The sequence below is a fragment of the Protopterus annectens genome, chromosome 7.part0, assembly GCF_019279795.1.
Source record: "Protopterus annectens isolate FY-2018-M chromosome 7.part0, PAN1.0, whole genome shotgun sequence".
NCBI classification, from domain to species: Eukaryota; Metazoa; Chordata; order Ceratodontiformes; family Protopteridae; genus Protopterus; species Protopterus annectens.
In genome coordinates, this window is record NC_056739.1 from 815,093,728 (window position 1) to 815,118,754 (window position 25,027).

At 40.5% G+C, this 25,027-nt stretch overlaps 1 protein-coding gene across 1 annotated transcript in view; it reads left to right on the top strand.

The window, feature by feature from the left end:
- LOC122806106 (phosphatidylinositol 4,5-bisphosphate 3-kinase catalytic subunit alpha isoform-like) overlaps nt 1-25,027 on the top strand; it is a 943,896-nt gene that overhangs the window by 821,772 nt on the left and 97,097 nt on the right. The window contains exon 13 of the mRNA XM_044076344.1: nt 14,171-14,288. Coding sequence (XP_043932279.1) covers nt 14,171-14,288 — 118 coding nt within the window. The remainder of the gene's footprint in view (nt 1-14,170; nt 14,289-25,027) is intronic.

Sequence of the window (25,027 nt, forward strand, 5' to 3'; positions counted from 1 at the left end):
CCATGGTTGTGGCAGCAGCAACCAAAAAGGAGCTATCAGAAGAGAGCACAGCTGGTAATCTTCCTTACAGGGAGTCAGTGGTGTTGGGCAGGTTCTGGAAATGGACATATGCATCAGCGAGCTTTACATTCAGATTGCTGAACTGCCCATATGACACTGTTTTTAGATGGACCTGACTAGGAAGTTGAGAAAGACCTTCTCAAGTAACTTAACAGCGGACTTACAGAAAATAGTGGAGTCCCAGTTGTCTACCTTTCAGTCAATGTCCATTGAATCCATGTGTTTGCTTTCTAATACAGCTTAAGGTACAGCTAGAGCAGCAGGCACCAGCATAGCCATCTGCTGGCACACCTGGATGCATTTGTGCGACTTTGCGGAGGGCTTTAAGATGTCCTTCATCAACAACCCCCTTTGATGGTTTGATGCTCTTCAGACTGAAGGGTAAGGAGACACCTACCAGGTCCGGGAAAGAGGGTAATACTCTGTATGCCTTTGGGATCTATTTTTCCACCCCTCAAAAGACTTTTTCCAGGGACCAGAGATGGAGGAATAAGATGTGGTTTAAAAACATCCCAGGGTTTTAACCAAGACACTCCTGCAAACAGACCCTCTGGGGTGGGGGTGGGGCAGTTTCAACAGATGTCACCCTAGAGGCTGACTGTAGAATTAGGGTTTTCACACTCCTTTCACTGAGAAACCCTGTCAGGAATCCTGAAGAATTGCCCGACTACAGCACTGTGGAGGCAGTCAGGGTACACTTTTCCCTGCACCATCAAGCCTGGCGAGCACTCACACAAGATTCTTGGGTGCTGAGATAATCACCAGAGGTTATGCTATTTTGGTGTCCCTCGGGATAAGATTATTCCCAACATACCACCCAGTCATATAGAATCCATAGAAGTAAGAAATCTGCTAGGAAAAAAAGTATCATCTAGCAGTCCACCCCCCCGACCAGTTAGCATCCAGAGTCTCTTCAAGTTTCTTTTTACTTCTGAAAAAAGAGGGGACCTCAGGTCACTTTCATTCCTAAGTCACCTCTGTCTGTTTGTAAAACAGACAGTTGGTCATGATTCACCCTATTCTACGTCTTCTGAGAAGGAACAACTGGATGTGCTCTGTAGATCTCCAGGATACCTACTATCTCATCAGGATAATGAGGCAGTTCAGAAGATTTCTCCATTTCCATCTGGGAGCCAATCACTTCCAGTTCAGGGCACTGCCGTTTGGTCTCACCACATCCCCCTGGGTGTTGACCAAAATTATGGCAGTGGTGGCAGCATATCACAGGCTGCTAGGGTTCCAGATGTTCCCATATTTAGACAGTTGGCTCCTCACTGCTCCAGCCAGGCATCTTCTGGTCCAGCAATGTGACTTCTTGCTCTAACTTTGCTTAGAAATTGGGAGTTATAGTTAGAGTCAACTTATCCCTACACAACAGTTGGAGTTTATTGGATGCCACCTGAACACGATCAAGTCAGATAGCCTAACTCCCAGAGTCCAGGGTCTCATCTCTGCATTAGGTAGCTGTCCAAGTTTTTAAACATACCTCTCCCTCAAACAAGGCTCATTCACTGATTATTAGGGTTGATGGCTTCAGTGATCACGTTGGTTCCCGTAGCAAGATATTACATGACAGTTCTTCACTGGACCACAGGGTCAATCACCAAGGGATTCTCTAGTCCACAGTTGGCCCCCAGGTCCTCTATATGCCTTTCTCCCCATACCTGTCATATCCTGTACATGCTAAAATTTTTTCAGCAATTTGCAGGACTCACATCAGGTGGTGGTTGACCTCCTCAGTGATGCTGGAAGGTTGACCATTCTCCTTATCTCCTCTAATAGTACAGTAACCATGGATGCTTCCCTCCTAGGGTGGGGGTGAGGCATTTCAAAGGAAAAACTGTCCAAGGTTCTTGGTCACACAGAGGCCAGTCTTCACATCAATATCTTGGAAATGAGAGCAGTCCTCCTTGCATTGCAGGCTTTTCAGGACTCTCTCTCTGAAGGTGTGAAGGTCTGGAGGTTGTCAGCTGCCTGTCGGGTGCCAGGATCCACCACATAACCCACGCACTCAGGTCACTCCACAACAAGTACAAATATGACTCTGTCATTGTCCATGTTGGTGTGAACGACCTGAGACGTACCTCCCTGGACTACATGAAAAGAGACCTGGAAGAGCTCTCCGATCTTTTAGCCCAGGCAGGCATAACCCTAGCCCTGAGTAGCATTCTGCCATCACCCAGAATGATACCACAGTACAAGGACAAAATGATTGACTTCAACAATTGGCTAAGCTTCTGGTGTCATTCTAAAGGGATCCAGTATCTGTCTGCCTGGGATGACATGGTCGACAGACCACAATGCTTTGCCAGAGATGGCCTGCACCTGTCACTGCTGGGATTCCAGATACTGGCTTAGGTTCTTGCCACCCCTGTAGTGCCTTTTTTAGGCAAGGTTCAAATGACAAATTCACCACTATAACAGGAACAGGCAAGCAAAAAGTGAGGGTGATGCTACTCAATGCTAGAAGTCTAAATCTCAAAATGCACTCACTTGAGGCACTCTTTAAAATGGAGAACATTGATATTTGTGCAGTGACTGAGACCTAGTTCAAGGCTCCAGAGAGCACCCCTGCACTACCAGGCTGTAACTCATACCACACTTTTCGGCCATGTAACCTGGACCGGAACACCAAAGGCGGAGGTGTGTCCATATTCATTAAGGATATCCACACCTCCAGGCTAGTTGCAACTAACTCTGGGCAAAACTGCAATCCAAATTGTAGCTTGCTACAGATCCCCCACCATGCCCCAGGATTCCCACTCCTCTTTTCTTGATGTACTGGTAAATATTAGGGTTCAACCAAACACCCTAATAATGGGCGATTTCAACTACCCCACCATTAACTGGGAAAACTACTCATGTACCAACTCCTTCACTCAACGCTTTCTGGAATTCATAAACTCCAGTGCCCTGGATCAACTTATCCACATCTCCACCAGGGGCAACAGTATCCTAGATCTAGTCATTACCAACACGAGTGACTGGTGTTCCACACCTTAAGTCAACGCCTCATTGGTCCGATCCGACCATAAGCTAATTACCCTAGATATACCAAAAAGAATGGTGGTAAATTAGTGCTCTAAAAAACACTTACAACAAAAGACGTAGCACTAATGTTGCGAGTCCAAGTTACTCTTTTATTATCACAAAGTTGTATAAAGAATTAAGCGCTTTCGTCAATGTAACCTTGACTTCATCAGAATCAATCAGAAAGCCACAAAACACATTCTTAAATACCATAAAGTGTCCAATGATTGGTAAATGTCTATCACAAGATCAAAAGAATTAATTAAGCAATAATATCTTAAAGAAAAACTTTTTCTAGGAAAACAATATTTAAAAATACAATTTCTAATTGTTAAAAATTTTCTACAAACCCATGAATAAGATTTAAAATCTGAATAACATCATATTATAATCCTTCTCAGTAAATGGGGCCATTGCCACTGTAGATACTTTTAAATAAAGCTGTAGATTAAAATAAAATTATTAAATAGCTTCTGCTTTTTCTTTTAAAATGGGATGAATACTCAAGTAAGAAAAAACAAGCTGCAAAACTGATATAACACAAAAACTTGGTAGAGAAAACCACTTTATAAAGCAAAGCTTTCGGGCAGAACCCTTCAATACTAAAACATAGCATCAAACATTTCACACTTTAAATACAGGTCATCAGTCACATGATCAGCAGCCAAAAGAAATCATGTGACCACAAAAACAAGATAAAATACAAAGTATAAAACACAGAATTTAAACATATTACAAAACTCTAAAGCATAAAAGTCTATCCTATATAACATACATAATTCATGAACAATTACATCACAATTTGGTATTTTGTAGTTTAACTAGTATAGGTTTAAGGCTAACCATACTGTTCAGACCTGGTGGTGAATCAGCAGCAAGTCTCAATATCCATTCATATTCCTTAGTCTCTAAATGGTTATTGATATCACCACCCCTTAATGTAGGATATACAATATCAATCACCCTATACTTAAATTTATGTTCATTACCAAAAATAGATATATGTTTATACAAGGCATTCTTATCGTAGCATCTCCTAATCTCCGATTTATGTTCAGTAATATGCTCCTTCAATTTACGGGTAGTCTTACCCACGTAAAACGAAGGACAGGAGACACGTAGCCAAATAGACCACAGAAGATGTAATACAAGTGGCTGATACTTTAAACTTAAAAACATTACCATGAGTGGGATGTATAAAACTGTCACTATCATTACTAATAATATCAGCACAACACATACAATTAAAACACTTAAAAGTGCCATAGTTCACTGAAAAAGGTACGTGCATGGATCTACTAAAATCCTTGTAACATAACATGCTCTTAAGTGTCTTCATATTTCTATATGCAAAGCGTGGTTTATCACCCAAGATAGCCTTCAACTCATCAGAGGCCATAAGAATGGCCCAATTATTAAATATAATTTGTTTGATAGAACCTGACTTTACATTAAATGAAGTAATATATCTAATGGCTGTCTCAGATTTATTCCGTACATGGTCATTACTTGTACCAGCCAAACCTTCTAAAAATGTCGGTTTCAAGCATGTCTCTCTATCTATCATCACATTATGTTTCAAGCCAGATAGAAGATGCTCATCATATCCACTAGATATAAAATCTTTTATCATATCCTCCAATTGCCAGGAGAAAACAGTGTCATCAGTGTTTAACCTGCTTACTCTACTAAACTGAGACTTAACAATACCTTTAAATATATGCGGTGCATGCATGCTACCAAAATGGGTGTATCTACCAGAATAAACATCTTTCCTATGTAAACTAGTATGTAGAACGCCTTCATGCATCTGTAACCTAACATCTAAAAAAACTATAGTGTTATCAGATGTTTCCATTTTAAATTTTAAAAAACTCGTAGTTGAATTCAAAAAAGTCAAAAATTCATTTAACTCATCCAATGTACCACCCCATATCATAAAGCAATCATCCACAAAACGTTGGAAAAAGCAAATTTTATCAACAAAAGGATTACTTTCATTATATATATGATTCTTTTCCCATTGGTAAAGGGCCAAGTTGGCATATGTGTTGGCTACCGAGGTACCCATAGCTACCCCAGTAAGTTGAAGGAACAGAGTGTCATTAAACAAAAATATGTTATTTTTCAATATTACATCCATAAGACAGCAAATATTTTCTATGTGTCTGATATTTGGACTAGGTTGTGAGACTAAAAATTCTCTCAACAATTCAAGCCCAATGTCATTTGGAATGACAGTAAAGAGGGAGGTAATATCTAGTGTTACAAAATAATATTTACACTTATCTAATGCATCATTAATACTATTGTGCCATAACTGCAGCTTACACAATAAATCTGATGTATCCCGTAAAATAGTATCACAATGAGGCAAGTAAGGTTGTAACTGTCTTTGTAAATATAAAGAAATTGGTTCGGTTATCCAACCGCCACCTGACACAATAGGTCTCATCGGTGGATTCACCATAGATTTATGAATTTTAGGGATACCGTATAGGTGTGGAATGACGGGGCATGGAACAGTGAAATAATGAAACAGATCTAGACTAATGTCACCATTCAGCTGTAATTCATAAATAACCATATTCACATAGGTAATACACTTTCTGACCTCTGAAGTTGTAATAGTCTTAAATGCTGTGCTGTCTTCAAGTAATACAGACACTGCTGACATATAATCATTTTGGTCCATCAAAACAACCACACCACCCTTGTCTGCTTGCTTAATAATAACATCATCACATAATTGTAAACTCTTTAGCGCTTTATATTCATTGAAAGTCAAATTATAAGTCCATTTCTTCACATTATTAGAGTATAAAGTTCTAATTTGGGATTCACAAATGTCATGAAATGCCTTCACGATAGGTACACTAACTGGTACAAAAGTACTACGTCGTTTACACTGCCTTATGACAGTAGCAGAGTCACCAAACAAAAGTCTCAGGTTAACATTTCTAGAAAATAATTTCAAGTCTGTGAGCGCAGACACCAAACTGTCACTGCTAGTAGGTATATAGTTAAGCCCTTTACACAAAAAGGAATAATGGGCTTCCTGTAGAATAAACTTAGAGAGATTCAACGTACCATTAGTTATTTGCGGCTTATTTTGTTCAGCCCTAAAGGGCTCTCACTCTTTCATTTAGTTGAATTTATCGCCTGCCCCATTGGCAATCCTCTCTGTTTCGGAGACCTCTCCATAATGGACTCAGGATGTTCTAAGTGAAAGCGCTTATGCGCTATATTAATAGTAAGCTGTTGAGACTTCTTCCCAACAGCAGCTACGGCGTTGTCATTGCCATCTTGTTTCTGTTTCACTTCAGAATGCGCGCTAGCGCATGCTGCAAGAGGAGATGATATCACTTGGACAGGTTCATTCTGTAATGTCGGCGGGGGCGCCACTTCCATAACCAGCTTTAATGGAGCTTTCAAAGCTGGTGCTATCTCATGAAAATCATCTAAAGTATCCAATGCCTCTCTTTGGAAAACTTTTTTATGGTTAGCATACGGAATATGATCTGTTTTCGGCCAAGAAAAGATATTACCTCTTTGAAAGTCACTGATGTCACGTGTTAGCTTCCGTTTCTTGGTCGCTTCCATACGACAATCAAATGCCTGCAATCTATCAAGCATTTGTTGATAACTATCAGCCATAGTAGGAAAAACAGACATTTCCACTATGTTGTTTTCTAAGCCAAGGATTTCTTTTCTGTAGTCCTCCTCTATAGTGAGAAAAAAGTCATTCATCAAACACATGTAGTCCAAGCTCAGCTTAATATTAAGCTGCTGCCATTTTTTCAACAGTTCTGGGTAAGTGTTGCCATAAGAGGGCATTTTTAGAATTCTCAGCCCTCGTGGGACAATCCCTCTCTCCACATAAGCCAGGAAACTAAAGCGTTGCTATTGTAAATGCTTGAATGCACTCACTTTCCTTTCAAGCAACTGCAGAGCCTTATTAAACTCAGCAATGTTCTCAGAGGCAGGTGGAATAACACTCCCAGTAGCAGGACATACTGTTTCAGCAAACTGTAGTAACGGATTAATCTCAATGTTAATAAGAGACTTAACAGAGTTCATTTTCATTAAAGTTGCCATATCAGAGCTAGCAAGGCTAGGTAAATGTCTATCACAAGATCAAAAGAATTAATTAAGCAATAATATCTTAAAGAAAAACTTTTTCTAGGAAAACAATATTTAAAAATACAATTTCTAATTGTTAAAAATTTTCTACAAACCCATGAATAAGATTTAAAATCTGAATAACATATTGTAATCCTTCTCAGTAAATGGGGCCATTGCCACTGTAGGTACTTTTAAATAAAGCTGTAGATTAAAATAAAATTATTAAATAGTTTCTGCTTTTTCTTTTAAAATGGGATGAATACTCAAGTAGCCATTTAAACCAGGGAAAAGGTTTGCAGCCAACCTAAGTTGCCACATAAGCTCCTTTTTATATAGTAAATTCTGCCAATCCCCTCCTCTAGCCTCTTGTTTTATACAATCAAGTATTGCAAATCTGTAACCTGTATAATGCTCGCAAATAATACTATGCTTATACAATGCATTCATTTCTTTTATATTTTTAATGTCATACAGATGTTCATACATTCTAGTTTTGAGAGTTCTTTCAGTTTTTCTAATGTAGAATGAGTTGCAGGTGTTACACCTAGCTATATACACTAGTCTACTGGAGCAGCAATTACCTGCCCTAAGGTAAACAACACTTTTCATTGGGTTTTTTAAATAAAATCACTGGATCATGTAAAATATAAGAACAATATTTACATCTTCCACAGGGTCTAGTACCTCTTTCTACTTCTTTTTTATTAGTAGGTACATGTTGTCCTCCCTCTAAAATTCTTTTAATGTTTGGTCCAATTTTTGTAGTGAAAAAAGGTTCATCTCCCACCGCCTTGTATACCTCATGGTCTACTTTGAAAATACTCCAGTTTTTCTGTATTGCTTTTTTTAGCTGTTGACATAAGGGGCTATACTGTACAATACAAGATTGTTCAAAATTAATGCTATTTACTTTTCCACTTTTTCCATCATGTTTTGTAGTTTGGTTTTTGTTTTTGTCCAAACCCTTACCAAGAAGGGGTATATATTTATTCCCCCACTCATCTAGGACTTCTTTTAAAATGTTTTCCACCAAGCCTACAGGGTAACCCCTTTCCAAAAACATACCCCTAAGAAGTCGAAATTCACTTTTAACATCTTGGTACAAAGATGTCATCCTGGCTACCCTAACTGCTTGTCCCTTTATAATACTCTTCTTTTGAGATAGGGGGTGGTGACTGTTGTAATGCAAGTAGTTGTTACAAAAAGTTTGTTTTCTATAAATCCTAGATATAAATTTTTCTTGATCTTTAATGACTTTAATGTCCAGATAACTAATTTCATGGAAATTATAATAAAAAGTAAATTTTAAAAATTCTGTAGTTTGATTCAAGTACTGTATAAATAAGGGGATACTAGCCTCGTTTCCCTTCCATAAAATAAATATGCCATCCAAAAAGCATCAATAGTAAGATATATTCTCATAAAATTTACTTTTAAACAGGTGCTGTCTTTCCCATCCCAATAGTACTAAATTGGAGTAGGTGGGGGCGCAAGCACCCCCCATAGCTACACTTCTGACTCGGTGGTAAAATTCACCCTCAAAAAAGATGTAATTGTTGTCCAAGATTATTTCCATTATTTCACTAATCAGTTTAACCTCATCATTGTCTAAATTGGACAAACTGTACAGGGTTTCCTCAAAAAAGGATAGCCCTTCCTGCTTTGGAATACAGGTAAAAAGATCAATTACATCAATGGTCAAGAGGTGTATATCAGCATGCCATAAGTTGTCCTTAAGTTGCCCAAGGAAATCCCAAGAGTCTTTAACCAAATGTGGACATGAGTCAACCACATGTTTGATCTTCCTGTCCACATACACAGATAAATTATGGGTCTTGGATCCGGCCGCCGCCACTATGGGCCTAAAGGGAGGATTCTCTATACTCTTATGTATTTTGGGTATACCAAAGATAGCCGGAATTTTTGGATGCAAGTTAGTTAAAAAATCATAAACTGTCTTGTCAATTCTATGATCCATCAGGTATTCATACAAAAAGCTGTCTATTCTTCGGTAGGCTATGTGAATCTCATTCCTAGAACATACTGAGTAATGGTTTTCATTAAACAAAATCTCCTGCATGGCATTAGTGTAATCAGTACTGTTGTATAATACAATTCCTCCTCCTTTATCAGGAACCATAACACGAATGCTCCTGTCACTTCTCAGTTTGTCAAGCAGATTCCTCTCTGTTTTATTAAGGTTGTAAAAAGTTTTTTTATGCCAACCCCAAATCTCATAAATTTTGCCCCTAATAAACTTCTCAAATGTACCAATAAGGGGATGAAGTGGAGGGTTAAAAGTGCTACTTTTCTTAAGACCTGTCCTTGTTTGATTAACAGTGTCCTTTTCATTCTTGGCGTTTATTAATTTTAAATTAAGTTTCCTTAAATATAGTTGCAATTCCACAAGTGTGTCAGCTATTGTCAGGTGTTCTAGTAGGTACAAATTTAAATCCTTTGGAAAATAAGGAGAAGTATTCAGATGTAATTTCCTTGTCTGTGTAGTTGAAAATATGAAAACTGTTCATAGTATGTTGTATTTACCCTAGATGTCCACATCCTGCCCCCACCCCCCCATTAAGGAAACCACGGTAAAAAATTTCTCTAAAGCCAACTTCATGCTTCTTCAGACAGAAGTGGTGAACTTCATGACACCCATGCAGATGGACAATACAGTTACGACTACTGAATCCTACACAATTGCACTTTATAAGCACTTACACAAGTGTATGGATTGTGCTATCCCAAACAGAACCAAGATGCTATCCTCCAAAAAAAGGAAGCCAATCTGGTGGTCCCCTGCCATAAACAAACTGTACAACAGAAGGAAGAAACTGTTTCAAAAGAGAGTAAAATCCCATGAGTGGAGGAGCTCCCTGGTCAGCCTCAGTAAGAAGCTGCGATCCCTGATAAAATCCTCCAAAGCTAGTTATGAAAACAAAATCGCCACTGATTCTAAAGACAACCACAAAGCATTCTATAGCTATGTCAAGAATCTCAATGGCAACACTCAGATCTGCTCTGAGTTACAGCACAATGGCACTAAATATACAGACCCAACTGATATTGCCAACAGCCTGGCAGATAGGTTCAGTACTAATTTTACCCCCCCCCTCACCCCCTAAAGAGCCCATCTCTATACCAGAAGAATGCAACGTTCCTGTAATCATGGCTGCACAGGTAAAAACCACACTCTCCAAAGCCAAGAACACAGCATCCATGGGACCAGACAACATCCCAGGCTGCGTTCTACACAAACTACAGAACGAACTGGCACCCCACATAAGTACCATGTTCAACCATAGCTTCACCTCAGGCTTTGTGCCCACTGAGTGGCGCACAGCGATGGTTATCCCACTCCACAAGGGTGGAGCCACCATGGACCCCGGGAACTACCGTCCCATTAGCCTGACGAGCCTGGTCTGCAAGGCCATGGAACGTATCATCATGGAACTTATAAACAAAGACATTGGTATCTCCAAACTCTGGACCCCACCCAGTTCGGGTTTATAAAAGGCAGTTCATGTCTTCTTAACCTGATAGATTTCTTTGAAGCAGTCACCAAAGCCATAGACCAGGGTAAGGTGGTTCACACAGCCTATCTAGATCTTGCCAAGGTTTGCGACACCATCCCCCACTCTGGAATTATAGATAAACTCACTAAACTAGATATAAATCCCTATGTCACAAGATGGGTTGCCAACTGGCTCACTGACAGAACCCACACTGTGAAAGTAGCAGACTCCAAATCCGACTTCAGACCAGTGACAAGTGGAGTACCACAGGGTTCAGTCCTGGGTCCTCTCCTGTTTAGTATCTACTTCTCTGAGGTACAGGCTAACACAGAAGGTCTTTGGCTAACAAAGTTCGCAGATGACTGCAAACTAGGAGCCATAATCGAAACTCCTAACGATGTGGACATCCTACAAAAGGGCCTCACTGAGACAGATGCCTGGTGTCAAAGCCATGGACTCAAGCTCAATGCCAAAAATTGCATTGTCATCCCCTTTGGTAAAAACTCTGTACCCATGAACTACAACATAGGTGGTAGTATACTTAACACCGAAAGTGTGATGAGACCTTGGGTCACAGGTGGACAGTAGTCTCTCCTTTGATAATCACATCGCCACAGTAGTCAGGAAAGCCTACTACGTGGCACACCTCATCACAAAAGGTTTCTCATCCAGAAAAAAAGAGGTTATTGTTCCCCTCTACTCATCACTCATTAGACCCATTATAGAGTACTATGCCCCTTTTGGTATGTACCTCACAAGACATCTACAACAACTGGAAAGGCTGCAGAAATACCTCACAAAGAGGATTACTGGCCTCAAGCTGATGCCCTACGCAGACAGTCTCAAAAAACTCTAGCTTTACTCCGTCGCATATCACCTTCTCAGTGGTGATCTCTGCCTAACATGCAAAGTTATGTCAAACCCAGAGCTGTTGGACATGCTCCACTTAAAGAAGTCCCAATCCCTCCGAGCTACACGCTCCAGGGACCTAAACCTTGTCACCACAACAAACAGAATATGCCGGAGGGATAGATTCCTTTCCCAGAGACTTCCCATACTCTGCAATAAACTACCTATCTATATCAAACAAAGCTCCTCATTAGTACTCTTCATGAAAAATCTTGATGATTGGATGGGAAATAGGAAATTCACCCCGGGGATCACTTCTGTGGCTCTGCTCGACAGTGGCACAGGAAAATAATTTTCTTGGGTGGCAAAAGCCAGGGTACCTTTCTGGTTGGGGTTGTATAGGCCCTATGGCCGATAGCCTAGTACCTACCTATGATTTCTATCCAGACTGACAACATGGCAGTACTCTGGTACATTAACAGGCAGTGGGGAAACCTGGTCAAATCCACTTTGCCAGGAAGCCATGAAAGTGTGGCAGTGGGACAATTTGTTCCCATCACTTTCTCATAGCAACTCATCCCAGGGACTTCCAATGTTCTAGCAGACAAGTTGAGCAGGTCCATTCTTCCACTTCACGAGTGGTGCCTCATCCAGTCAGTGGCAACTCAAATATCAGTCACTGGGGCCTACTTTGCTGCTTTCTTTTTGCTCCATACCTAAACAAGTGCAGCAGGTGCTTTGCCCTGATCTCTCCACAGGGTCAGTTATTGAGGTATTCACTAGTCCATAATTGGCCCCCAGGTCTTCTGTATACATTTCCCCCATACCCTTCATATCAAAATGTATTCATAAAGCCGGAAGTGGCAAGACCAAGGTAAATCTCATTTCCCCCTTTTTGGCCCCGGCAAGTTTGGTTTCCCTTTCAATGGTCTCATCTGCTGCATCCTCTCAGAGTGCTGGGCTCCCATCCAGATCTTCTGAGTCACCCATCTGAGCAGGCTCACACAGCTCTAAAGATCTTGAAGCTAACCACATGGTTTCTCCAGTTCTACCTTGCTGGCGATCGCCAGGAATGCCAGGCTGTCAGTTTCAGTGGTTCATATCTTGACAGCTTCACAGAAGAAAACTACTAGGAAGATTTATCTTAGCAAGTGGAAAGTTTGCTGGTTGGGGGTGTAATAAGGGATTAGATCATTTTTCAGCTCGTCTTCAGTCTGTTCTGGACTTGTTAGATGTCTTTCAAAAAGGAAAGAAAGTCAAGGTTCAGTTAGCATCTTTTTTCAGTTTCTACATTGGACTTATCCAAGATACCATCTCTTTCCTAAATATTTCTAAGGAAGAGCATGTGTGAGTTTGTCAGCCTAAACTTGCTGGGGGTGGGGAATGATTGGGGGGATCATATCAGGTGCAGGGGTTTTGGTGGGAATGTGGCAGGTGTGCTTACCTGATTTTGTCCTCCAGTAATCACAGTGTTATTGGACAAATCCAATTAATTTGGAGGCTAGACCAGGGCATTGTGATTCTTCTTCTTTAAAGGGATGCCCTGTGTCTAGGGGAAACTGTCTGGAATTTGCAGCATGCTGTACATCTGTGCACATGCTTGGTGGCTTCACAACATGTGAGATCAGTGGTTTACAGTTTTTGGTGTCTCATGTGCTCTTCTGTTCATGCTGTTGGCTCATTATGTGCATACTGTAGCATTGTCCACACCAGAACCTAAGTAAAGTGTTACTGGTCCTTGCCAGGAGACCACCTTTTAACAGAAATCTTTGTTTTTTTTGTTATATATGGCCTTAAAATGACAGTTTTTTGTACATTGCGTTTAGCAAGTTTATTTTGCATTGGGATTCTGAATGAAGTGATGCAACTTTCCAGCAGTTTCATCTTCCTGCTGCATTTTTACCAAATCATAATTAGGCTTGTCATTCTACACATGTTAACATACTGTTGTTCCTGTCGTTTTTTTGTGGATGACTAACTGCTTCTGCACTTGCGTGGACTGGAGTAAGGTCCCAGGTTTTGACTTTTGGGGCACCTGCTTTTGCCAGAGCATCCACTGGGTCATTTCTGGCTTTGTCTGCCTCATGCCAGTTTTATGTCTCCTGTGTCCTTTTTCTAGTACATTGCCAAGCTTTTCTTTTGCACTACCTGAGCTGTAACTAAGATTAGTTCTGCATGGATTACTCTTGTTTCCTTCATAGCTGAACTTAACGTATGTCTAGCATAATCAGAGTCTGTACATATTCTAGCTTTCTGCAAACTGAACTGGACTGATGAATATTATGTTGTGTGTGTAAGAGATTTTTGCGCATTGTGTATGCTATCTTGTGTGTCTGAGCTTAGCACGCGATAAATACTATGTGGTGTATGTAACATGGTTGATCATTTGTAAGTTATATAATCTTGAGTGTTGAGTTATTCAGGTGTATGCAGTGTGGAGATTCTGTTGCTGGACATCTGCTGGAAAGGGACTTTGCCAGACTGGGCTTTCTTGGGAAGCACAAAACAAAGTGTGCCTTCAATTATATAAAAGGTTTGTGACCCAAGTTCATTTATTTTTGCTTACTTGTTTACTTCTGCTTTTCTCCTAGTTATGATGCAGCCATTGATCTCTTCACCCGTTCTTGTGCTGGATATTGTGTTGCTACCTTTATCCTTGGCATTGGGGATCGGCACAATAGCAACATCATGGTGAAAGACGACGGACAGGTAAGAAGTCAGGTGGACAGGATATATCCGTTACTAAGTGTATTTCATCTAATGTGGATGATTTTGCAGTGTGCATTACCACTATAGTTTGTTTTCATTTTGTGACTGTGAAAGCAAATGTTTTTTGACTAGTGTAAAAGGAGATAAGAAGTCATCATGAGAGAATTTGACTCTTTGGCTTTGCAGGTTCTGATGACATAAGTCTCAGAGACCGAGAATGTGGCATGCTACATTTTGCATGGAGGAGGCAGTTTGCCTGCTCTTTCACTCTTCACTGCACCTTCTGCATAGAGAGTATTTGACTGATAGAAGGAAAGAAAGTCTGTTACCTCATTTTGGGTCACTGATGGCAACTGAGCAGGAAGAGGATCTGAGGGTGTAAGGAGAGGGCAGTGTCAACTGAAGAGTATCCTTAGGGAATGGGAAGCAAAAGGGCAGTGCTTCTAATGGAGCTGGCACATTGATTTCTGAGTGCATGTCTGGAGGCAGTACAGTGGGAGGCATATACAGCTGCCGCTGAAAGGAGTTTAGAGGAAGTGCACTAGAAGGATGTGTGTCAGTGAGGAAAAAGGACTATGGTCAGAGAGTAGGGGAATTGGTACAATTCTCACCAAAACCCAGAAGAGATGGGAGTGCAGTAATATAAGTGTACAGCATAATGCCAGGAAAGAAGGATTGTAGACGGTGGAGGGAGAAGGGAGAAGCTGCTTGTGTTGACTATTTCCTGGATTTGCAGGCATACTTCAGGGAAAGGTTTGTGGACTAATGTACTGAACTACCAACATAAGAGAGGAAGTACATAGCGGCATTCAGGAGAGCACAGGGCAGGAGCAGAAGGGTATATGAAATTACCTTTTTGTTCTTATTTTATCTGTAACCTTAAATCTAGCAGTATTTTGGAGATGTTCATCGTGTTACACTGCTGCAGTCATCACACTTGAGTTATCTGCCGTCAGGCGGTCCGGCAATCAGCCCGAGTTCCAAAGTCTTGGTCCGGCGTCGGTTGCTGTCGCTTCTTCCCTGACGTCAGTGCGACAGGGGTATAAAGGAGGCAGCCGATGCCATTTTCTTCAGTCTTTCTTGCCGCGCAGTGCCCGAAGCAGTTCGCAAGTGCCGGTCGGCCGACTCCTGAGATTTTTAAATCGAATTTCAGCCCGAAGTCTTCAATAAAGCTAAGTACCCCATTGGGGAACCTTTTCTTGCCTCAGTCCGATGTCAGAAAAAGTTAATAATTGCATTTCTTGTGGGAAGCAAATACCTCATAATGATTTTCATTCTTATTGTATCCCTTGCCTAGGCCCAGACCACAACGTCACAGGTTGTCGGTTTTGTGCTAGGTTTAACAAACGAACTATTAAACGTCGGTTTGATTTCGCCCGACATTATTTTGGTAGAAAATTTAATTATACCATGCCGTCGGAGCAACCGACGACCGGGATGCATAAAAAGCACAAAGATAAGGACAGGCAGCGGAGACCCAAACCAGACACCGAGGCCTCTGCTAGGCCAGTCGCCGGTTCTCTGGTTTTCAGTGAGGCGCCTATGCAGCCCCTGATGACCGCTGATATAGAATCCCAGCCTGCATCCGACTCCCAAGCGGAGATTGCAGGGCCTCCAGAGCCTTTATCTTTAGGCCCTTCCAACTCCATGGCTGAAGGGGATCCCGGTGCAGTTGAAAGGCCGTCAGTTGATGAAGGTGTCTTCAGACCGACTACACTTACTATTAAATCCTATGCAAAACTGAAAACTCCATTAAAAGTAAGGAAGCCTGTACAGCAGTCTCCAGTGCAAGGCCCCATGCCTAAGAAACAGATGCTTAAGATGGCCGAAGACTTAATTACCCTAATCAGGGGTTCCCATCCCCCACCTGACAAAAGGCCTAGACAGGAGGAGGACTACAATTCCTCTGACCAGGTTTCCATTTCCTCAGATTCTTCTGAGGAACAGGAATACTCTTTTCCCCCTTATGAAGACTCTGATGCTGAAGAGTCTATTCCTTCAGCATCTCCCCCAGAAGACTACTCTTTTGGGGAAACTTTACATACCATGAGGGAACATTTCCACTGGGAAGGCCAGGATTACTCTGATTCTAAGAAAAAGCTCTGAGAGTTCCTCTTACTACCCCAGCACCAGACCCCTTGCTATTCCACCTGTGTTAGACATTGTGGATGATGTTTATTCAGAATCTAGCCTTAACCCAGATTTATTACCTGCTGCACCAGCCAAACCAGACAGATACTACAGAGTCCCTGACTCACATAAATTCCTATATAAAAGCCCTGTTGCTGACCCAGAAACCATTTCCCAGGGTCCCAAAGGGGTTAAGGCCTCTAGTGCTAAAAATCCTGTACCGTCTGAAAGGGATTCTAGAGCACTAGACAGATGGGGAAAGAAAGTATATACCTCAGCCACTCTAGCTATGAGGGCCTTAAATTGCCAGTTTCACATGCTGAAATATCAACAATATTTGATGTCTCAATTAAAACAAAAAATGAGCACACATACAGCGCAGCCTGATTACAAGGAAATGCAAGATTTGTTGCATGCAGCAGAACAAGTGGGAAAACATACTTTGCAATGCGGATTTGATTAATTGGAAGCTTCTTGCAGAGCAGCTGTAACAGGGTCTGTCATTCGTAGGCATGGTTGGTTAAAAGAACAAACTTTACCTGATCATGTTAAAGCAATGTTATTGGATGCACCCTTACAGCAGGATGTTTTATTTGGTGTGAAAGCAGAAGAGGTTTTAAAGAAAATGGAGGATAAGGCAAAATCTATGCAGACGGTTAAGAATTTTTTACAGGTTCAACCCCCTCGTTTCAGTAGAAATTGGCCAACCAAGAACTGGTCCTTTCCAACTTCTGACAGACCACAGAGGGGCAAATACAGATGCCCAAGGGGCAGAGGTCAGCCACAAGGCTCTTACAAGCCACGACAATGGGGTGCCACAACCCAGAAAGGAGGAGAAGACAGGTCTCAAACTATCAGAAGACAATCACAATGACTTACCCCTCAGACTGCCAAGCAAATCACTCTTGGCAGCTCCCTTGGGAGGAAAACTTGCACTTTTTGCAGACAATTGGCACATCATCACAAAAGACAAATGGGTCCTAAATATTGTAACTCAAGGATACAGGTTCCACTTTCACACTTTACCAAGGATAAAAGGAATGCCAAACCTGCCATCAAATCAATGGGCAGAGGCTCAAAGACAAATTACAGCACTCATGGACATGAGAGCCATTCAACAGGTTCCTACACAGGAGCAAGGACAAGGATTTTACTCAAGACTCTTTCTGGTTCCCCGAAAGGACAAAGCCTGGAGACCCATTCTGGACCTTTCAATTCTAAACACATACCTGGAAGTACCCAAATTCAAGATACTCGCCCTAAAGCAACTTCTTCCCATGCTGGGCAAGAAGGCTTGGCTAGTAACGTTGGACCTCAAGGAGGCATACCTGCATGTCCCCATCAGACAAAATTGCAGAAGATACCTCCGATTTATAGCAGATACAACTCATTACCAATTCTCTGCACTGCCCTTTGGCTTATCTACTGCGCCCAGGGTCTTCACAAAATGCCTGGCACCAGTAATCGCATACTGCAGACAAAGAGGAATCCAAATATATCCATACCTGGACTACTGCCTTATTCAAGCAATACAGCAAGGACATTCTTTTAAAACATCTGGCATTTGTAAAAAAACCTACTAAGTTGCCTAGGGTACACAGTAAACGAAAAGAAGTCAAAACTAGTGCCCTCACAAGACATAATATTCCTGGGTGCCAGCTTAAATACAATGGCCCAGATGGCTTATCTCATGCCAGACAAGCAAGGACAACTGACTCAATACTTCAAAATGATGGCAACAAAGACCCAACTCCCTGCAAGAAAAATTCTGTAGGCCTTGAGATTCATGGCATCTTGCATACTACTAATACCATATGCCAAACTGCATTTGAGGAAATTACAATGGTACCTGAAAAGCGTATGGACTCAACACAGCCACACCTTGGAAACAATAATACCACTAATTCCCTGCCTTCAACAGGAGTTTCTATGGTGGGTTCAGGCATGTCACCTCAACAAGGGTCAGCCTTTCACCTTGCCCACAGTCATGCAAACAATGACAACAGATGCATCGGATTACGCCTGGGGAGCACACATGGCAGGACAGTGTATTCAAGGCAAATGGTCTGCAGATCAAATGCATCTCCACATCAATCAAAAAGAGATGCTAGCTGTACAAAATGCCCTAACAGCTTTCAAGGACCTCCTACATCCAGGACAACTTCTAATAAAGACGGACAACACCACAGTGATGTGGTACATAAACAAACAAGGGGGCACACATTCCTACCCCTTATGCAGGCAAGCAATGACCTTGTGGAACACAGCACGGACCTACCAAGTTCAACTACAAGCACAATTCCTGCCAGGAAAGAAAAATACATTGGCAGACGAACTAAGCAGAAATATCATGGATCCTCATGAGTGGAAACTAGACCCACAAGTATTCACAATGATAACTCAAAAATGGGGGAGCCCAGACATAGATCTGTTTGCCTCCCCCCAAAACTACCAACTGCAAAAGTTTTGCACAAGGATATACCACACACTAGCTTGGAAAGTGGACGCCCTCTCATTCAGTTGGAAAACACTAACAGTGTATGCCTTTCCTCCACTACCTCTTCTGGCAAAGGTGCTGCTAAAAGCCAGATTAGAGAGGCCACAAATGATACTTATTGTTCCAGACTGGCCACGCCAACACTGGTATCCAATATTAAGGAACATGGCTCAAGGCCCACCATGGGTTTTACCTCAAATCCCTCACCTGCTGACTCAGCAAAACAATCAGATTCTACACAGCCAGCTCAAGACTTTAAATCTGGCTGCATGGCAGATTATCTAAACAACCAGTCAACACTTCTCTCTACAGCTGTTATGGATGTCATTCTGGAGGCCAGGAGACCCAGCACCAGGAAAGCCTACTCAGACAAATGGAAAAGATTCTGCACCTGGAACCAGTCTAAAGGCCACAATCCTCTTGTCCCAAATATTCCTCAGATTCTGCAATATTCAACTGAGATGTTGCACAAAGACCTTTCCTTTTCATCTATAAAGATCCACGCTTCAGCTATTTCAGCTCATTACAACATGGATCCTCCTATTTTTTCACATCCATTATTAAGACAGTACCTCAGAGGGGCTAAGAACATAAGACTGCCCCGAAGAGCACCAACACCAACTTGGGACCTCAATTTTGTTTTGGAAAAACTTACACTACTGCCCTTTGAGCCAGCTTTTTCAGCTGATTTACAATTTTTATCATGGAAAACTGCCCTGCTGCTAGCAATAACTTCAGCACGAAGAGTCTCAGAGCTACAGGCCCTAATGGCAGTGGAGCCTTTCATCAAGACAGAGTCTCTTTACGAACTAACCCTTCCTTTATGCCAAAGGTAGTATCCAGTGTGGCTCTAAACCAAACCATTCATTTTACCCACCTTTTATCCAAACCCCCAGAATAAAGGGGAAAGGCTCCTACACTCTTTGGACATTCACAGACAGTTACGTTTCTACTTTGATAAAACAAAGGTTTTCAGAAAATCTGATCAGCTCTTTGTATCCTATGCTGCAGGATTTCAAGGAAAGCCTATATCAGAACAGACCATTTCAAAATGGATAGGACATTGTATCCGTTTCTGCTACACACACCATGGGAAACCTGTACCTGGTAACATTAGGCCTCATTCCACCAGGGCTACAGCAACATCAGCAGTCTTCTTCAGAGGGGTACCAACCAAGGATATTTTGGAAGCTGCAACTTGGAGTTCAGTGCACACCTTCACCAAGCACTACCACTTACCTCTGTACTCAAAAACCAGAGCTGGCTTTGCCACTGCAGTTTTGCAGGGCCTACTAGCTTCTCCAAACCCTGTTTAGTACCAACCACACAGCCTTAGCTTTGGGATTCAACCCAAGTGTGATGACTGCAGCAGTGTAACACGATGAACATAGTACAGTTTTGTACCTACCATAAATGTAGATGTTTGAGTGTTCACGCTGCTGCAGTCCAGGTTACCCTCCCACCTTCCCCTCTTCTTACCTGGGTTTTACCTGTAGCTCCCTGTTTATACAATCTCTAAGATGTATTTCTATATGATGTATTTGCTCACAGCTGTACCTATTGTTTTCTACTTATGTAATTTACTTAGGATTATGTATTGCCTTCCTATTTGGGGGCACCTGACATCTGGGGCAAGAAAAACTGAAGAAAATGGCGTTGGCTGCCTCTTTTATACCCCTGTCACACTGACGTCAGAGAAGAAGTGACAGCAACCGACGCCGGACCAAGACTTTGGAACTCGGGCTGACTGTGGGACCGCCTGACGGCAGATAACCCAAGTGTGATGACTGCAGCAGTGTGAACACTCGAACATCTACATTTATGGTAGGTACAAAAATATACTTTTTTGTGACAGTAGCATTTCTTTCTCTGCTGATTTTGATGCAGCATATTATTTGTTTGGCTGATTTTAAGGCATCAGTGATATAGCTAAGTAATTAATTTTCTGGCCTTCTGCCTATTATCATTTGATCTGGGGTGAGATTAAGCTATTGAGGTGCAGTATTCCCATTCACCAGAACTGTGAAATGAAAATCTTCATAGCTTTTGCTACAACAGTTTTGCTGTGAGATTCTTGACAGAGTGGATAGTTTCCATTTGTTCACTGGGTTGTGGATATTGAAGTCTGAATATGTTTGAATTCCTTTTTATACAAAAATGTGAATTCCGGACTTGTATGTATGTGGCCTTTGTCAGGTATGCAGACATTAAGTAACCCCTGTCTCAAGAATATGACTCTAATGTACTAATCACATTTCCACTTTTTGTGCGTCTGTCCTTGTGGTTATTTCAGGGAACCTGAAGTAGTTATCCACATGCATGAGATGCATTTTTCTTTAAACTGGAACAAATCTATGCTCATTAAAGTATGACACTAAGACATGCTGTCATCTGTCCTTTCAGTGTTTTTATGCTGTACATTTGATTCAGTGCAACCCTGTCTTGCTGCGTGTTCTTAGTTGGCATACCTGGTAGGACATAATATCCCAGGCTTTTTGTTTGCACTTTACTGTTCCCAGATGTGATTCACATATCCTACAAGCATTTGGTTTTCTCAGTTCGTATAAAGCCTATTACCTTTTCTGCTTGAACATCATGCCCTTGGACATAATTTAATTCTTCCTTTAATAAACATAAGATTGAATGTCTTCACTTACTGACAATTCTTGCTTAGGCCATCGTTTCATTCTAATGTCTTTTAGTAGCTGCATCTTTGTCAGAATTAGCCCATCTGTGAAATGTTTACTTTTTTTTCTTTCATTGGTAGTTGTATTAAAACCTAGAGAATCTCTAGTTGTTCCTTCAGCAGTTTTTCTTGCTCCTTTTGTAAATATATTGTACTCGATACACATGCAATTTTAAAGATGTCTTGTATAACCCTTTCTGCATATGCTTTGTCTGGGGTTTACTTCTGCCTAAATTTTCTTACCATAGACATATTCATGGACTTTCTTGCATCCATACACTGTTCACTGCAAATAGTTCCTGTTCTATCTGAGCATACTTGTTTTGTGCATCTGTAAACTCTGTTGACCTATAGGCGCTGATATGTGCTCTTGTAGAACATAACTTCCCATGTTGTTCTGACTGGTATCTGCTTGTGTTGCAACTCTTTTATTCATAATATAGTATTTTAAAGTCGCTGCATCTGAAGTTATTTCTTGAGCAGAATTCTCTTCCTGTTTATGCATCCATTCCAAGCTTCCACTTGCCCTAACATATTTCTTTGAGGTAGTTATCTCAGACATATTCGATATAAACTTTACAAAATACTGCCTCATTCCTCAAATGTTTGCTGTACCTTTTGTATTTCTGTTTTTGTCATTTTCTGAAATGTCTCTGTGGCTGTTTAATTCATTCTGTACATGTGCAGCCTTTGTTTTTACACCATGGATTCCATGTACCCATTCCTAGCTTTTCACAAGTTATATAACTGAATATTAGGATAATTAATGTCAAGTGCTGATATCTGAAAAAGAAGAATGAATTCCAGTGTTCTACTTATCAACAGATTTTGAACCACTGATAACAACTGTTGGTTAGAAGAAGACGCACATTTCTCTGTTAGTATTTTTAGTCTCATTTATTTAAAAATACGAAATAATTCATATTGCATAGGAGTATTGTGTAAATTCTGCATTCCTTCCATTACTTGGTATTTCTTGTCAGAAGTTGTTCTGCACTTCTACACTTTTCTCACAGTACTTCAGACTTCACATTACTAATGTACAGATCATGTACATTTTATTTTATTTTTGGACAGGTTCTTACTCAGGAACCGTACAAGTCTTGTTCACGGGGACAAGGACTTTGGCCATTTTGCATTTAAGAAGATTTCAGAGTTTTCTGCAATAGTGGTGTTGAATTCAGTCATGTGCATATCTACACACACAGATTTGTTGATCTACTTCTTTGCCAGGACTAGAAATAACCAGGAAAAGGGAATTTTGTCAGGCAAAAGGACCCTTAGGATTTTGGCAGTGAAATGCATCTGCATCTAGAAATTACAGAACGCCCCCGGTTCATCATGGACATTTTACAGATATTTGCCACCAAGTGCCTGCATGTCACTACACTTGGCTGGGAGAGGTAGTAAATACTCTGCTTAGGCAGTCTAGCATGAGAAAAAAAAAATACTATTAAAGCCAAGAATACAGATGCTGGACATTACAATGGACATCAGTAGGATGCATATAAAATAAAAACAATATTATTCTAGTACAAAAGCAGACGTCTAGCTGCTTGTCTGAATGTGTTCGAGGAACATTATATGTACATGAAGACAACTTCCTAAATGCACCAGTTGATTAAAATCCAGTCATGTGACTGCTGTCAGTTATACCTTAATATAATAATACAAAAGCACTTTTATCATTCATTTAAATAATGTAGTTAGATGTTAAACTAAATTAATACCAAACAGTAATACAGTCTTGTACTGTAACACATTTGTGGGTTACATTCCTCTCAACCTCTTAGTATAACAAGTCTAGAAAAATCCAGAAATAAGGGTGGGGGGCAAAGACACAAAAATAGGACAGCTTTTAAATATTGCTCTTATAAACTTAGAATTGTGATAGAATAGCATGTTTTGCATAAGCATTTGTTTTCCGAAGGTTGTGAAGTGTGTCATTACTTAATGACTGCATTTCTCAATGATTTGCCAGAAAACCACAGATTTTATGAACAGCAGATTAAAAATATGAGGCGTAAATCTGGACAATTGAGAATTTTTTTTTTTAATTTTTGTCTCTGGCCCATTGGGTTGGCTTTAGTGTAAACATAACTCTGCGTTTATTACTGTTGATGTCTTTCTGATACATGGAAAAAAAATACCTATATACTGCATTAACTATATTTTCATTAGTTACATAGCTTATATGTTTTTGTATTCTAGTTTTGAATTGTGCACATTGTTTTCTTCATAGAGCCAAATCATAGAAAAGACTTGTGTCATTGACAGTTTTTTCTGTTTCACGGTTAAATAAGAGTCACTGTAAATGAAGAATCAGTTTGCTGTAAAATCTTTTCTTTGCTAACAGTAGGTCATGCGGAGCTTGAATGTTTCTTTCTTCTTTATGAAGAAGGGAATTAATTTCCATTGACTAGTATTTCCATGGGTATGTTTTTGTCATGACATATCTCTTAAGAGATCTCTAAGACATTTAGGGAATACCACTGGTGTAGGAGTTTTTGTTTTGTTTCAATATAGTTTAATGCTTTCAAAAACATCATTTTATAAGCCTCATTAAGTTGATATGCAAACTGTACTTCCAATTATTGAGGTAAAATATCTAGACACTAGATTGCTTAAAGCAATATATAATAATGCGTGTTATTTAGACTTCATTTCATATACCGTTTTTGAGTGTCATTGTAACTGCAAAGTTTTCCTGTTTATTTCTACTCAAAACCTTAATTTGATGCAAAAACATATAGTGGAATTATGCAAAATTCACAGAAATTCCATGTATAGTAACAATTTAAGTAGTCTTAGAATGATGATTCCCAACTTCTTCACTGTTTCCTTCAGTTGTAATGGTGTCAATGTTAAAAGTTAATTTCCACCTGAAGTGAGAGAGGTTCCTTTTTTTCTTTCCTTTGCCTGGGATACTTCTGTATGCCATGGCTGCAGTATATTTGGGTAAAGTATTGATAGTCAAGTGCCTTATAAATGGACAGAGACGCATTATGCCCAACTTTGATAACTGCAATAAAGGAAAAATGTCTGTGCTGTTAGTTATTCCTGTGACCATTAGCTCCTGGTTAAACTGGTGCTAATATAGCTATATGAATTCATGCCATGCTTCTCAGCTGTATGAAACTTAATGTACTGTTATCACAGCTGTCATCTAATCTCCTTTGTCTTTCTTATGCCCTGCTCCCACCTTCCTTTCTTTGGTCTGCTCTAACTCTTCATCTTATCTACCTATGTCCTAGATTTTGAACAGCTGTTTATAGTAACAGACATTATTATGTAAAACCCGACAACAGTGTTACATTGTATGTAACTCCCTGTATTTTAAAACAAAAACACAAAAATTAATATGCAAGCCATGTAACTTATTTTTAATTGAAACTGTAAATGTTGTAACCAGTGTCTGGGATGTGT